Source organism: Eumetopias jubatus, unplaced genomic scaffold, assembly GCF_037043125.1.
Source record: "Eumetopias jubatus isolate StellerSeaLion01/CBP00866 unplaced genomic scaffold, mEumJub1_p1.0 scaffold_16, whole genome shotgun sequence".
Classification (NCBI taxonomy): Eukaryota; Metazoa; Chordata; class Mammalia; order Carnivora; family Otariidae; genus Eumetopias; species Eumetopias jubatus.
In genome coordinates, this window is record NW_028274822.1 from 39,166,805 (window position 1) to 39,183,865 (window position 17,061).

The following is a 17,061-nucleotide window of genomic DNA, read 5'->3' on the forward strand; positions in this document are numbered from 1 at the left end:
CTGCTACATATTGTGCCATATTCCCAGAGTAGCTAATTTGCTATTTGGTTATACCATACGAAGTTTGAAGAAATTAATACACGGCTCCTCCAGGACATTAAGAAGCTTATAGGACCGGTTTCTTAAAACAAGGCTCAAATCCTAAGCAAGCAAGTGGCACTTTCCATGAACACATGCTCTGCAACAACACAAAAACACTAACTCAAAGTTGTGAAATGATTTAGCCCTTGTAAAAAATGTTCAAATGATATGAAACCAAAATGGAGAAAGTAAAAAATAGTGAGACATGACAAGACATAGATCTGAATCTTTATCTTTACATTCACATACAGGAATATTTCATGGTGTACACATTTTCTAAATCACTGCCTTTCAGAAGTATGACTTTCATTTATGACTGCATCTATGTTTCTTAAATGCTACAAGTACCGGTATCCAGCTTTGTATCCTTTGTTCTCTCCTGGTTAGTATTTTATTATCTGCATTCCATTTGCTGCCTGAATAAGCCTTTTCCTGGACTTCCCTACTGTCATCCATCCTTTATTTCATCAATTAAAAAGGGATCTCAACACTGAATTCAATTTTGTTCTTTGGTCTAAAACATTTCACAAGATATTAATGGCAAGCTCACCAAAGATTATTTGATGTAACACTAATTACCTTAAATATAATACCAATGAAAGGAAATACTGCAATTTCAATAATTAATACAGAATAGAAAAGTAACATAATTCAGTACAAAAATGTTGAGTTTCTTTCCTAAGTTTCCTTGTTTGAAGTAGAGGAGGAGGTAGGGGCAGACATTCTAAGTCTAGGAAACTGGATAAGATTATTAAGAAGCTTTACAGGTTAGTGAGACTTAAAAAAATTAACTTTTTTTTTTTAAGCATGGCTTCTCTTGTTATGTCACTGGAATGATACTTCTATTCCTACGCTTGGTAAGGGGATTGAGGGGGCTGTCATAGAAAGAGCAAAATAAATATGGAAGAGGAAGGCAGTTAAACAAGGGAAAATCATGAATTTTCACATCAACGGTCACATATATAAGCTTTCCACTTCTCGACCACATTACGGTCATGCCATGTCCCCTTTAAGCATAGCGTCTCCTCCTCCCTCTTCCATGCCCAATTTGGAATTTGCTGGCGTGGCAGCAATAGTTAACATCTACTGAGTGGCTATCAGGGGTCACTCATTCTGCCATGTGCTTTCAATGTCTCACCTCACAGACTTCTCAGATCATTCCTATGTGGAAGGTACTATTATTTTCCACATCCTCTAGAGATGAAATTCAAGATTCAGAGAAGAAAAGTGTCTTGCTCAGAGTTGCAGGAATTCAAACCAGGGTATTTCAGAGCCTAGCGGCCAATTTTGCAGCCATGCCCTCCCATCACCATCTCGGTGCACGGACACAGAGATCAGGACCACTTAGGTAATATCAAGATGATATTGCACGTTAACCTCCACGCAGCACCAAACGCTGGTAGACATTCTTGATAAAAGTAAGCCACAATTCCTATTTTTCTTAGTTGTAACTTAATGCATCTCAGTCACAAGGAAGAAATTATCTGTTTATTTTTTACAGTTAAGCATGAGGCCACAGAGACATCATTTTCAAGATATGCAATGCATTTATGGAACCCAAAATGTTTACTATAAACCTCACACAAGAAAATCTTAATATAAGTTTTTATGGTTCCAAGTACATTCTCCCTCTTCTATTTTACATTAAGGTTCTCAGCCAAGCCTCTCCTAGTTTTTAGCATAGAGTAAAATTAGCGTATGAATATTATGGAAGTGGTTGAATTCAGGACATCTCTGTTGCTTTCTGGCGACTGCTCTTACTGATTTCACCTTCTCTACCTCACACCCATTACTTTAAGGAGGTCGAACAAAGAACGAATGCTAGCTCTTTTACCTGTTTAAGAGCCTTTTTGGTGTGTTGCTGAAAGGAAGACGCCAACTTGCTTTGCACTGCTGTGTTAGTAAGGCTTGAATCTCGAGTGGAAGACGCTTCATCAGTTACCTGCTTCGCACAAACTAGAAACAGAGAGAGATAATGATATTACTAATTTGAATTCCTTTTTTTATATCCACCGTAATTAACTCACTTGGAGCTTCTCTCCAGTTGAAAATGGATACCTAAAATAAAGCCAAATGGCACAGTGAAAAGAAGAGTATCTAGATTTGAGAGAAGAGATCACTTAATAACCGTGTGGTCACAGTTACAAGTAACCTTTCTACTCCCCCGTCTCCTTACCCACTAATTGATGATAATTCCTATGTCATAGGGCTATTGTGCGGACACACAAAAAAAGAGCATAATATCTGCCTCAAGACTTGGGAGTCAGTAGATACTTTCCAAATCTGAATATGCAGATTGAGCAATGCATAGTCTTTTGAAGAAACAATGTAAATTTATGAAATTGTTTCAAATCTGTCAACCGCCATGGTGTTCTTCCATTTAACAGCCCTCCTTCTACAGACTCCCTGGCCTACTGGGACATGTTTATCTTGTCCTACAGGCCAAGTCATCTATCACAGAGAAGGAAAAACAAAAGCCAAGATGCTGGATGTCAATTTAAGGCAATTATTTTCAAGAACATCATGCCCTCTGCAGATAACCATATAATCTGCCCATTTTTGCCAGAGTCAAGCTTTCCTGTTGCCTGTTCTAGAGAGGACATTTTCTTCAAAGAGGCTGTTTTTTAGAAGAACCAATGTTTCCCTGACATGGGTGACAAGGGCTCACATTCACTTTCGGCTCTGTGGAACCTGGGTTATAGCCGGCCCTCATCCTCGGCCCTCAAACGTTCCACCCGAGAGACAAGGCTGAACACTGCATGACTCTGGCCACAGAGATGCAGGCCCTCTTCTGTGCACACCAGAGGGGAAGGCATTATTTGGAAAATCAAAGTAAGGAAGCACTGTGATTGGTGTCAGAATGGAGACAGATGTCAAAGGCAGGAGGCAAGAGGAAGTTAGATGGAAAAAAAGAACTTGAGAACATATTGGAAAAGCTCAAAATATGACTTTTAAGGGCACCAGGGTTAACACTAATCCAAGAAAATTTTCCAAGGAACAGTAACTTGAGAGGATTCTGACCTGAGCTTTAGAGGCAGGTGGAGGAGTAAAAATTATTCTAGTCAAAAATGGAAGCATATGCACGTGCACAGTGTTGAGAACACTCAAGCTGCTTTAGATAGACTCAAGCACATGTTGCCTAGAAATAAAAATGCGGCTCATGAAAGAGAATGTTGGGAAAAAAGAGACAAGTTTTGTTTTAAGACAGAAAGTCTTGATTAAGTTCCTGAGGACTAAACAAAATGAACAAGTTTTAAACAATAATTATTAGTTATTAATCCCAAGCGCTTTACATATGTGATCGCATTTCATCCCTGCCCCTTCATTGCTGCTTCCTTGCAAGATGGAAAGGTACTGCTTCTGTTTTGGAGAGAGGAAACTAGAGCTCAGAAAGACTCAACAACTTGCCCACAGTAACACAGTCAACAAAATAGCAGAGCTAAGAGCCATGGCCAGACCCATATTAAAATATTTGGCCTCAAAGCCCAGAACTGATGCAGAAAATTCAATGTCTAAAGAAGTTTAATTTAGTTGTATCCTGAAGGTACTGAGACAGGAGGTTAATAAGGGCAGGGAGATCAAGTCATTTAACCACTGACATGAAAAAGTTAAGAACTGTGGGTGAGAGTGATTGGCCCAGGAAACACTAGGGTTGAAGAAGCCAAAGGATTTGCCCATGGACGAAGTCAGAGAAGTCTCCAAATTAATGATCAGGTGACTTGTTTCTATTTGATTCCATCCAATACTTTTCCTTAAAACAGTCTAAACACTGTAGTCAAGAAACACTTTATAACACTGCTCTCATGACGTATGGCTCCCTAGAATTTTCTCCTTGCAATGATCACTAGAGTGAATGGTAACACTTTGCCAAATCTTACTCATCAAGAAATATCAGAAATTAATCATAGGTTTACATTCCAAAGATAAATTTACTTTTACAGTAATTACACAGATGGCCTTTTTAATGTTCTGAAGTCTCTATGAAGTGAGACAAACTGAGGAATTGAGAGGAAGGTGGCAGAGAGGACAAATGATTCTAACTGAACAGACCTAAAAGTTGCAAAATAAGCCCCGCCAGAAGTAAAGTGGGCATTAGCAAATATGTTTTATTACTTCACATTCCCCCCTTGACAAATGGAAACTTACTGATTAGTTAAAAAGGAGCACCAAATGCCGTCCGTGGATTTTAGGGACTAGGGAAAATATGAGAATGCTTCTACATACTGGACATCCAAACAAATTTACCCATTTGCTTAGGAAGTGCTTTTATTCATAATCAAAAAATGACAGATGCTGAATTAGTCTGTTTATAGTGAAAGCCTTGCCCCCCGCCCCGCATTCATCTGACTGCGACAGTAAGCAGTACACAATTAGCCCTCCTTCCTGAGCAGAACAGGTATCTTATAACTTGCTCTATTCCCTCTGACCTAGGAAACCATAGGGTATCATGATACCTATTTCAGTATCAGAAGATATAATGCATATTTTGATTTAAATTCACTATTACACCAAGTTAATAGTGATTCATTTATTTAGTGTTTCCAAAAGGAAGAATTGGTTCAATTTGGGGCCCAGAACTTCAGATGGAGGGCAGGACAATAAAATGAAACAGCCATCAAGCAATCCCTTAAAGGTTTTTCTCAAGATGATTCATTTTTCTTTAACTTACCTCTATTTTGCTTTATCTTACATTCCATCCTATGCTCAAGTGAAGCATCATGAGAATTCCTTCCTACATAGTCAATTTCTTCCCTGATCCCCTTTTCTGGAACTTGGTCCTACTTCCCCAGATCAAACCATGTTTCCCTAATTATTTCTGATCAACTATTTATCGAACCTCTAAAAACAGTAAATGTAATAGAAAATGAAATCTACAAATGAGTATTCCTTTGGGTTAAAAAAAAAACAAATACCTATTTTTAAGGAAAAAAGTCAAGAAATAATAAAATGCACAATGTAATCCATAAGTTCCAAACAGTGCACCTGCGTGTGTGCTGTGTACATGCACGTGGGGTGTGTGTGTGTGTGTGTGTGTGTGTGTGCTGACAAAAATGAACCCTTAAGACGGGTGTATGAGTGATTTTATTCATTCTTTTGCCACATATATGATGAGGGTGGCTGAGTTGAAAAACACCAACTAGTTGGACTGTCGAGGTTCATGCAGATTCATATTCTGACAAAACATACGGTTTTTCACTTTTACTTCATTCTTGCAGCTTTCTTAATAACAATGTGATAAATAAATAATGTGGGGCTCATTTTAAACAGTTGCCTGAATATTTATAGAAGGAACTGAGTTTGGCCTCTGAAATACAAGCCAAAGAAAAATTAATGTTAAAGAAAGGACCAAGGGAAATGCCCTGTATGTGAAATTATAACAGAAACCAGGAAACTGAAGAATTAGGACAGATGTTTTATCCAATGAATATCAAACACTGACAGGCAGCTTAGAAAGTGATATCTTTTTGGCATCAAACAAGAATGGGGCTTTTTTTTTTTCTAACTTCACTGGCATGATCACAAAACGAATGCCAGGATTTATACCTCAAAACCCCACAAGACTGCCTGCCCTTTCTGTAGGTGGACAAAATGAAGACAAGGAAACATTTTTTTTTAATGGTACAGAAATGCTATTTCTGTCTACATTTTGCTTGGCTGCCAAAACTAGGCAAAGCCAAAGACATAGTTAAAAGCTAATCTGCTTGTTTTATATTCAAACAGGTAATGAGGTTCTCAGTATTTGTTGCTCAACTACCTCCACTCTCACTCACACTCAGATTCCCAAACCTCCCATCCAAAATATTCTATTTGGAAGGCTCAGGACCAAAGAAAGATGGAAGATTCCACATCATCATGAGACCATCTTGAAAGCTAGAGAAACTGGTAGCTGTCCAGCAAGACTGGATTTCTGACGCTCAGAGTCTCCATGTTGTCCTCCTCGCTCCCCTTTCATTCACCCTTCAACTTGAAAATGTGATCAAACTAGAAAATATGGGTTAGAGCTCATATTTTTTAAAGTTGAGTGACATAAGGTATCGGCACTACTCCCCCCCCAAAGTGTAATTACTAATCCATTGACAAGTGTACAAGAGGGCTTTGACCTTTAAACCAAAACACAAAGAAAGGAGAAATTAGAATGCAACCTTGACTTTGTCTCTCTCTCATCTTACATCTTGTCTGCTTCCCCAACTCCCATCCTCTATGATCCAACCAACTGAGACGCTGCTGTGTTTCCTGAACACAGTGACTTGCTATATTTATTGTACTTGCTCCAACTGTCCCTCACCAAATACCCTTCTCCATTTCTTTGCCTGGTGAATTCATCTTGACAGACCAACCTGGAACAGCTTCCTCCAAAGCCTTCCTGACTATGCCTGTCTCTGAGGTGGACTGACTCCTCCTCTTCCCACATTTCCTTGGAACTCAGTATATGAATTCACGGCATTCTTTGCAAACAGTGCTTCTGTCTGCCTCACCACCCACAAGTCCAGCCACTCAGGGACTTACACTTAGGTGCAAAGACAGGTGCAGAGCAGTTGATCTATAAATGTTTATTAAATGAAATCGTCAAACTCGATTTTCATGAAATGTATCTAAAGGGTCTATTTTTAATGTTAACATTCAATTACTGCTTTTAATAAGAATTCATGGAAGGGGAAGTCAGCAAAGCAGAGTTTAATTATTGTGGAAAAGCATACATAAAGTGAATTTTTTTATCTTATGAAATTTTTTTAAATCATTCTAAAATCAATTAGGGAAAATATGAAAACCAAACCACAAAACATCCTATGCATGTTCGTGGAAAGTCACATGACCTGCCGCTCAATGTAAATAAACTTCCTTCTGCCATCCTGACTTGTTACCTTATTTTAAGAGGAAAGCCACAGTTTGGGGATTTTGCATAGTTAAATAAACAATAATTTAAAAGCCAAAATTAGAAATCACAATGCTTATCTGAAATGGCAGGAGCTATGTGAGGGCAGAACCACAACACAGACCAGGATCCGCACACAATATAGTCACTGCAATGAAGATATTAATTGCTGTATGCCCCACTAAACCACATGATAAGTAATAGGCTCTCAGAGGTAACTGGTGTTCGCAGGTCTAATCCAGGCAGGAAGAAGAACAGCCTTTGATCCATTTCATTTCTATCAATTCTCCCTCCAATTACTCCCTTTCAATTTTCTGATCAAACTAGATGCTATCAAAATAGTTCTCTGTAGAAATAATCCTGACATACACTATAGGCTTAATACAGTTTTTATAAATAAAAGATATAAATTGAAGAGCACAGAACACTGTGCACAGTTAGAATTCAATCACATTTTAAAAGAGAACTGAGACTTAGAGGAATCTTATTTATTTATGAATCATTCATTCAGGTGCAAAATTTTGGCTGAGCACCTTTGTGCCAAGCACTGTATTAAATGCAGGGGAGCAAAAGCAAATAAAACCCAAGACCTGACTTTGAGACGATAAAGCTTTTTTTTTTTTAATGTATTTTTTCTAAGAACAATGGTATAGAACTATTAATTCTATCTGAGGAAAACCAAGTGTACGAAAACCTACCGGTGATCACTAAAATTTGTTCTGAAAGATCGATAAGCACATAATTCAAAAGTATCCCCAGATGGCAAATAATCAAAGAAGCTTATGTTTGGATTGTGTATACTTTATGTATCATACTTACATTGAAATTGTTCATATCAGATGTTCTGGATATACACAGTAACAAAATACATGCCAAAAACTGTTAAAAATGATTTAATGAGGACCAGGCAAACCCCATCTGACCCCAAAATCTTTCCTGGACTCCATTTCTTTCAGAGAAAAGGTAATTCCTTAATCCTTTTTGGATCCAGACTAAGGAGAACTACCTTCTCTAAAAGCATTCCTTATTCCAAGATAGTATAGATACTGAGATTTAAACGATTTCCCTCATTGTCATAAAAGACAACATTCAAAGCATTTGAGATTCCAAGAAAGGCCAACAATTACATAGAGAAATACTGGCAATAAAATAATGAAAGTAACAATTTTCCCCTAAGAAATCTTCAAGGGAGAAACTGTCTAAACATTTGAAGTATTGATACTCGGTAACATTTAGACTATCATCTATGAATAAAATATGGCTAGAATAACTGAAATTTTTACCGTATTTTATATCTTGCTTCATTAGCCCAATAAAGCCCTCTTCTTAGTCAGAAGAGGGTTGCAGAAAAGGGAGCAAAATAAAACAAAAGGAATGGTGAATCAGATGATAATTATACTAGCAATTTCTATCAGTAAGAACATGCTCCTAACAAGATGTAATCAGGCTGATATCATAGGCTACAAGTGGTGCTCATCTGATATCATGGAACTGGATAGACTGCAATTTCATTGCAATGTCCACAAACGGTTCACAGGCACTTTGGTTTGCCCTGGACAGGACACTGAAGCTCCACAGTTAACTAGGAAGAACATCTGCACACTGAAGGTATAGTTACGGGAATCCCTCCTACAGGCACTCAATTTATCACCGGAGCCATTCAGTTATACTAATATCTCTGGATATCCATAAAAATATCCCTTTAAACTCAGAAAAGAGAAACTCAAACCAGAAATAAAAATATTTAATAGGAAAAGCTTATCCTATAGGTAACTGCCTTTCACCACCTAACCCTTCCTACAGATTCCTCTCTCAGAATTATGGAGAACAATAACACAATAAACTGCTTGCACGGGGCAAAACAGTGGAAGCTATTTCTGTTATATGGCACAAAACCTGTGATCTTCTACACTGCATTAGGTTCCTGAAACATCGACACAGAAATATAGCAATCCACTTAGAAAATGAGAAATAGCAAGAAGCAGGCAAGAAGATTATCACTAAAAGGTTGGTACAGGTCAAGGGTAAGTGCTTCCTCCACTTGTGGGCATCACTACTAAGTACTTTATACTTTGACACGTAAAAGATAACTCTAGTATATAATAAAAAGGAGTTAGATAATGTACTAAGGTGGTTAACTGTTTGAGAAATGGCTATACACTGTCACTTTACAAAGGAGAGAATGGATTATCTGGCATCAACGAAAAAAGTACTTTACTTTTTAAAGAATGGGTGCTTTGTTCATATATACTAATTATAAACTAACAAATTAGACAGTGGCTAGTTAAGATGAGTAACTGAGGGAATACCTTTAATTCTGATTTTATTTGAGAGGGAGTTTGCTTTTATTATGAGATCATACTCTCTTTGCAATCTTTATCTCTATATTTGGAATATTTCTCTCAAGGCACAAGAAAAGAAGGGGAAAGTACACTTAAATTGGTTACTTTATCAGCACTTAGAAAACTTTCTTTTCCTCCATGAAAGCAGGCTATTAAAACTGATCAAAATCCATTTACACAAGAACAAGGTTCACAGTTCAAGAGGAAGCATGTAAGAAAACGAGGTTCCTAATGGGTAAAAGAAATAGAAAATAGTAAACCAAAAATGTATGAAAGAGCTGGGATAAGTCATTTGGAGAAGTTAAAATGAAGGGGGTGCTATCTACATGATGCCCAGCTGTTCATCATCATCAGGGAAAAAAAAGAGAAAGTCAGTTTAATTAAAAGCACAAGAAGATTTCAGCATAAGGAAAAAATTCTTGACTATAAAGGTTATCAAAACACAGAGACAAATATAAAGGAGGAGCCTGAGATTCCTATCCCTCTGGACATTTACTATTAGAAGAGTATCTAACTGAATCGACTGACAAGTCAAATGCTGGCCTGAGGTCCAGCCCACATGAACTTGAAGTCCCTCATACTTCTCATGAACGCTGTGGGCTGGGATGAAAGCAGGGAGAATAAGGAAGGCGTGGGCAGAGGACGTCTGATATCCTGCCGATGGTCATTTCTGACTGTGAAGAATATTCTCTTTCCTCCGTATTTTCTTCCATATGTAACTAAAACAATACAATTTTCACATACTTAAGTTTCAGAATACTTAAGAATTCCCTTCCCTCATCGGCAAGATTCTAAGGAATGGCTGTCAGGTAGAAATTGATCCTGAACACCCAGATGAAGGTGCCATCCTATGTACAGTCACGCTGGAGCAACCACAGACTAGCTACTGGAAAACCTCCAAACAAGACCAATACCACCACGAGGAAAGAAACACCAAATAGGTTAGCAAAACATCCTCCAAAGTTACTCAAAACGCTGTCTTCACAACCCCCTCATTTTCTTTCCCTGATCCCTTCTCTAAAATTGCCACTGATAAACTGTCAGTGTGACTACTCCCTGAGGGCACCTAAACCTTCATTAGTACACTTCTCACTTCCTCCAGGAGGCTCCTCATCTGTATGTAATTGATGTCTCAACAGAGATCCTATCCACACACTTCAGGCCATCTTAAAGCACTTTTCACTTCTGAAAAAAGACCCTTTAAACTGTGGCCTCTGAGCCAATGAAAACAAAGAGTGAGCTGAATAATGTTTCATTAAGTTAACACAACCCTGCCAAAAATCATACGATCAGAAACCCACTTATAAAGCTGGCCATAAAGAATAATGAAAAAGGACCATATAAAATTCTTCAAATGTTGGAAACATTATTTACCCTGGGATCTAAGGACTAAGACATAGGATTTTTGTTCTCTATAATTTTTCCCCCTAAATAGAGACTTTTAAAATACTAATTCCCCTGCTAGAGTGCTGCTTCCTCCCTGAAAGCCATTAGGGTTAATAACAAGCAGAACCTTTTTTGATCTCTGTGGATGAATATTGTACATTCTCCAGTTTCTTCAATTTAAAAAAATAGGATGGTTGCTTCTGATTTTAAACATGTAATATAAATCAGGGCCACGAAAAGAGAAATTCATTTTTTTCTTGTTAATAACAATTTATAAATAGAAGGTGAAAAGGGTGAAGACTATCTAGTGATGCTATCATTTCATATAAAATATGCATGGGTTCTGCAGTCAGGAATGCACTGTAAGTCAACTTATTATGTGTGAGCAAACTCATGATATACCAATGTATTATGCTCAGAAAACAACTCAGATACAAATATACCCATAAATCTCTGACTAAAATAGCCCATAAAATTCAAAATATTTTCTTTGGGTGACAGAGATCTACACTTATATTGATATAAATGGTCATGGGTTGTCAACAAGGATATATCAAGTGATCCACCTAAATCACTCTTCAATCTCTAGAGCTAAAGCCTGTGAAATCTGAAGAGTTTACTTTCTGAAGTCTATATGTCTAATTCTCATTAATTTGAGAAACTGGTAGGAGTCAAAGAAACATACAGATAACTATAGTTCTGTGTCTTGTAAATCCTATAATCAATAATATACCGCCTTCCCCACATTGAAAATTTTTCAACAAAACTTTAAAGTATCTTGGCAAAAGATCACCCATTTAATAAGAATATTTCTCTGGCCAATTGACTGCAAGAAGAGGACTAAAGCATTATTATTATTAGCTCAAATAATAAAGGTTCAAATATTACTGACTGGAATCAAGCTACTAAGATTTTCTATTACCAGTTTTTTTAAAGTGCTTTTTTATTTTTTATTTAATTTTATTTTATTATGCTATGTTAGTCACCATATAGTACATCATTAGTTTTTGACGTAGTGATCCATGATTCATTGTTTTCATATAACACCCAGTGCTCCACTCAATACGTGCCCTCCTTAATACCCATCACCTAGCTAACCCATCCCCCCACGCCCCTCCCCTTAGAACCCTCAGTTTGTTTCTCAGAGTCCATCGTCTCTCATGGTTCGTCTCCCCCTCCGATTCCCCCCCCTTTCATTTTTCCCTTCCTTCTCCTAATATCCTCCATGCTATTCATTATGTTCCACAAATAAGTGAAACCATGTGATAATTGACTTTCTCTGCTTGACTTAGTTCACTTAGCATAATCTCCTCCAGTCCCATCCATGTTGATGTTAAAAGTTGGGTGTCCATCCTTTCTGACGGCTGAGTAATATTCCATTGTATATATGGACCACATCTTCTTTATCCATTCATCTGTTGAAGGGCATCTCGGTTCTTTCCACAGTTTGGCTATTGCGGACATTGCTGCTATGAACACTGGTGTGCATATGGCCCTTCTTTTCACTACATCTGTGTCTTTGGGGCAAATACCCAGTAGTGCAATTGCTGGGTCACAGGGTAGCTCTATGTTGGTGGGAATGCAAGTTGGTACAGCCACTTTGGAAAATAGTGTGGAGGTTCCTCAAAAAATTAAAAGTGCTGTTTTAAAAAAAATATTTCTTTGCTTACCCTCTTTAATGAATGTCAGTTGATCTTTATTAATTTGAGATAACTCTATGGTAGCAGAGGCTTATTCTTTGGATTGCCACAAGGGTATGTTACCATTTGATAGTTATTATTCACCTCAGCACTTCCCACTCTTTCATCCCAAAGGAGGAATGGGAGAGGAGAAGGAAAAAAACAGATGGTGGGACCCTCCCCATTTCCTTCCGCTCTCATTCTCCCCCTGCCCTGGCTCCCAGGTCCACCCGAACCCCACATCCCCCACCTTCTCTCTCTCTCTGATTATATTTTCAAAGTATATTTGTACAGCTGTTAGAAGTGCAGAAATTGTATCCATTCTAACTTCTGGTTCAAATATGTATTAGAAACAAAATCAGCAAGGAAATCACCTGAACCACTTCAATTTCATGGACTTTATTATCGATTTGTAAGAAATCATGCGGTATCCCACTCCTTACTTCGGATAAGCCAGGGCTTCCTCTTTGTCAAATTCTCAAGTCTATAACCAACAGATTTGCACAAATGTGGGAAAAGCAAAATTGTATCAATGACTGCTGGCTAACAGTGTTTCTTGGGATTCCAAGGGAGGATCACAGTGGTTAGAGCCTGGCTTTTGTGCTTGCCACTTGGATGAGATATTTAATTTATCTAAGTTTGTTTTCTCACAGGCAAAAAAAAAAAAAAAAAAAAAAATTAAAATAGAAAAATTAAAAAAAATTAACAGAGCCTAGAAAGATTATTTATGTCATAGGAATATTATGAGAATTAAACCATATACGTGTGAACAGCTTACAAACGCCGGGCAGTGGAGGCAGTCCTTTTCAATATCTAAGTGTGGCAAGTTTGATGGGCTATACACAGAAGTATACGGTATTTACGTGGGTAGGAAATAAACTTGTCCTAAAAAGAAGCAATTGTGGTTTGCCATAAGCTGCAAAAGTGGGCAAGTCAAGGAATACTCAAGGAAACAAGCTATTTACTATCCGTTCAGTGATTCCCCAAAGCAATTTCTCTAATGTAACTTCAAAGGAGAGACCAGGAAATTTAGTCTTGGTCACATTAGCTGGATGTGTGGGTATGTGTTATTTTGAGAAGTTCCTATTCACATTTCAAATTAGAGGAGTTTTCTTTCCCCACTTTGTTTTAGCTATTGGCGGAGTGCCCCCACCTGGTCCTCCACCCCTTTCCAGCCACTACAGCCCTCCCGCTGTCTCCTCTGAAATTCAGGATTAGTCAGTTAGCAAAATCTCCTATTAGCCTCCATCTTTTCTCTGAAAACTCCTTTCGCATGTTCATTTACAAAAACACCCGCCCTCCAATGATGACTCCCTTCCCCTAGAACCCTCTCAGGTCGAAGCCCCTTTCTTTTCCACACATCTTGTACTGCCGGGCCTGGAAATGAGATAGGTGACGTCTATTTTCCCCTGCTGCTCCTTAGATGCCCCCAGCCTGCTATCTCATTCCATCAAACGAAAGTAGCAAGTATCCCTCCCTCCTGCACTTACCTCTCAAATCCCAGGTTACTCCCCTTCAGGTTTCGAAGATTTTAGCTCCTAAATGTCACAGCCTTTTGATGCTAGTTCTAACATAACTGACTGTTTCAATATCTACACAGATGATTCTCTAATGTTTTATACCTGGGCCACCACCAGCCTTTACGTCTTTGTTCAAATAAGAAAAAGCAACATATCCTCCAAGGAGTCCCAGCTCCATCCCATAACACTAGGCTGGGCAAACAGAGGGCTGCTGAATTTCAGCTGCTGCTGATGGCTGCCTTCAGTCAGGCCACCCTGAAGAGGGTGAATGAACACTCTAACCATTCGTGACAGCCTTAAACCTAGGCTCCTTCTCTCTTTCCTCTCATCTCAGATATATATTACATAATATTGTCCTAACCTCAATTTCATGTATTCCCCTCTGACATCACCTGTCCTTCTAACTCATTTTCTCTAGAACACCAAATCCTTCCACCCCAAGAAGACCTCCCCCTTCATGCCATCCCTCATGTAATCCTGTCCTTACTCACCTCCACAACCACCTTAAATACCATGCAGGCTTATCCTAACTACTCCATTTCACGCATCCTGAACTCCTTTGTTCCTCTCTCACTTCTTCATTCACACCTGGCAAAAATCCCAACTTCGGTCAAGTCCAACTCTGTACCTACTCTGCACTTGTAACAGTGGTCATGAACATGACTGGAAAAAAGTACAACCATGTTGTCTGGTCTCATATTAAATTCAGAATTAGCAAACTTAAGAGTATCCTTAATGCTGCCTTTTTATATATTCTCCCTGAATCTGCAAACATTTTATATATTCTCCCTGAATCTGCAAACATTTTATATATTCTCCCTGAATCTGCAAAACTACCTCCCTGGTCCTCATCCTGAGCTGATGAACTTGTTTCCTATTTCACGGAGAAAAATGATGCAATAAGAAACACATTTCCATAAGCCCCTCCCACATACACTCACCTACCTTCATTTCTATCCAAATACCCTGACTTTTCCCTCTGCTTCCTTAGAGCACCTGTCTATACTCCTAAATAAGGCCAATCTCTTCATCAACAGATCCCGTTTCCTCTCCTCTAATCAAGCACATGGCCACAGGACAACTTCCTCATTATCAAATTCTCTTCCTCAATTGGATTTTCTGTATCAGTATAAAATTATTCTCATATTTATCTCTCATAACTTTCTTTTGATTCCACTTTCCCTTCTAGCCATTTTCCCACTTCACTCCTTCCCTTTACCTCAAAAATCCTTGAAAGCATCGGCTACATTTGGCGTCTCCAATTTCTGTCCTCCCATTCTCTTAAGCCCACTCCATTCAGGCTTGTGGTCTCACCACTGGACAGAAATTGTCATTGTCAAGTTCATCAACAACCTCACAAAGCTAAATCCAATGGTTATTCTCAGTCTTCATTATAAGTTGATATATCGAAAGTATTTGAAACATCTGAGGTGCTTCCTCTCCAGAAACACTCTCTTCACTTGGTTTCCAGAACAGACAACATGCTCTCCTAACCATTTATCCTCAGTCTCATTTGTTGTAATTATTTCCCATAACTTTTCCAAGCTCTTAAAATTCAAGTACCCCTGAGCTCAGTCTTTGGGCTTCTTCTCTTTTTTATTTCCCTTCAGTTCCTTTGTAATCTCATCCAGTTTCTTGTGTTTAAATATTGACTATAAACTGACCACTTCCAAATGTATATCTCCAGCAAAGTCTTTCCCGTAAATTCAAGGCAGATAAGTCCAATTATTTAACACATTCACCATGGTGTTAAAAATGAATGTCATATTTAATATGCCCAAAACTGAGCTCCTGATCAACAACCCCCTGCTCCCCAAACTAATTCACTTGCAGACTTTCCATCTAAGGTAAGACAGTGCTAATTCTTCTATTTGCTAACACTGATAATTTGGGGTTATCTCCAACTCTTTTCTTTATTTCATAACCATGTTAATTCTAGCAGCTCCTGTTGGATCTAGCTTCATATATATCCAGAATCCAATCATTTTTCAGTACACTCACTGCTACTCCTTTTATTCAAACCACGATCACCTCTTATCTAGATTATGGTGATAACTTTCTTACTGGTCCCTCTGTTTTTGTCCTTTTTGCCCCTCTACATATATTTTTTTGCAATTAGTGTTCCTGCTATACTTTGTTCCTGCTAAAATCTAAGTGAGATCATTGTCTCTCTAGCTCAAAACCCTATAAAAGATGAACATCTCGCTCAAAGCAAAAGGAAACATCAAGGCACTATAGTATCTGGCCCCATAACTTCTCTGACTTCATAACTCACCAGCCGCTCCTTTGCTCATTTTTGCCCTTCAGCCACACTGGCCTCTTGATGTTTCTGTTAACATTCCAGGCACTCTCCAGCTTCAAGGTCTTTGTAATTGCTGCTTCTTCACCTAGAACTCTTTCCCCTTAAATACCTGCTCCCTTAACTCCCTTCAGATCTTTTCTCAAATGTACTCCTCTCTCTCACTCTTATCTCATTTATTTTGCCCCATATCACTTTTTGGCACTGAATAAGCTATACATTTTACACATTTATTTTGCTTATTATCTGTCTCTCTACCAACCTAAGATCCATGAGAGATCTCTTTGTTCTTGTTTTTTTACTGCTCTAACTGCAGTGTTGAAAACAGTACACAACACATAGTAGAAGCTCAATATACAGGTTCAGAGAGAGAGAGAGCACACACGTGCTCACTAAAGCAGGCAAGGCTACAAGAGGAAGGACCCAACGATTCCCCTTCATCCTCCTAAAGAGGAACTGTTTGCCTTGTTTACCAGCCCTTCCAGAAAGCCAGGAAATTGCTATGCACCTGCCTTGCTCCCTCTGTAAGCACAAGGACCTGCCGGAGTTCACAGTACTACCACAACAATGATGTGCGGTTGAGCTGAGTTTTTAAAAGGTATAAGAATAGGGACATCAAATTCAGTGAAAGTTGGTTTAAAAAAAAGAAGTCTACAGAGCCAACTTCAGCCCTTTTTACAAAGGATCTGTTGTTTCCTACCTTAATTCACAACCTCTATTGCAGATCAGATAGGCACTGAAGCAAAATCAGTCTCATGGGGACTATCAGAAAGCATACCAGCTTAAAGGGCAGGAGTGTCCAGTCAGAATACAAAGACACTCCTATGGCTGTTAATAAAATGAATGGCTTTGGGCTATTACTGAAATACGATATTTCTGC

At 38.5% G+C, this 17,061-nt stretch overlaps 1 protein-coding gene across 1 annotated transcript in view; it reads right to left on the reverse strand.

The window, feature by feature from the left end:
• ASXL3 (ASXL transcriptional regulator 3) overlaps positions 1–17,061 on the reverse strand; it is a 153,931-nt gene that overhangs the window by 100,144 nt on the left and 36,726 nt on the right. Inside the window, exon 4 of the mRNA XM_028098189.2 lies at positions 1,916–2,037. Coding sequence (XP_027953990.2) covers positions 1,916–2,037 — 122 coding nt within the window. The remainder of the gene's footprint in view (positions 1–1,915; positions 2,038–17,061) is intronic.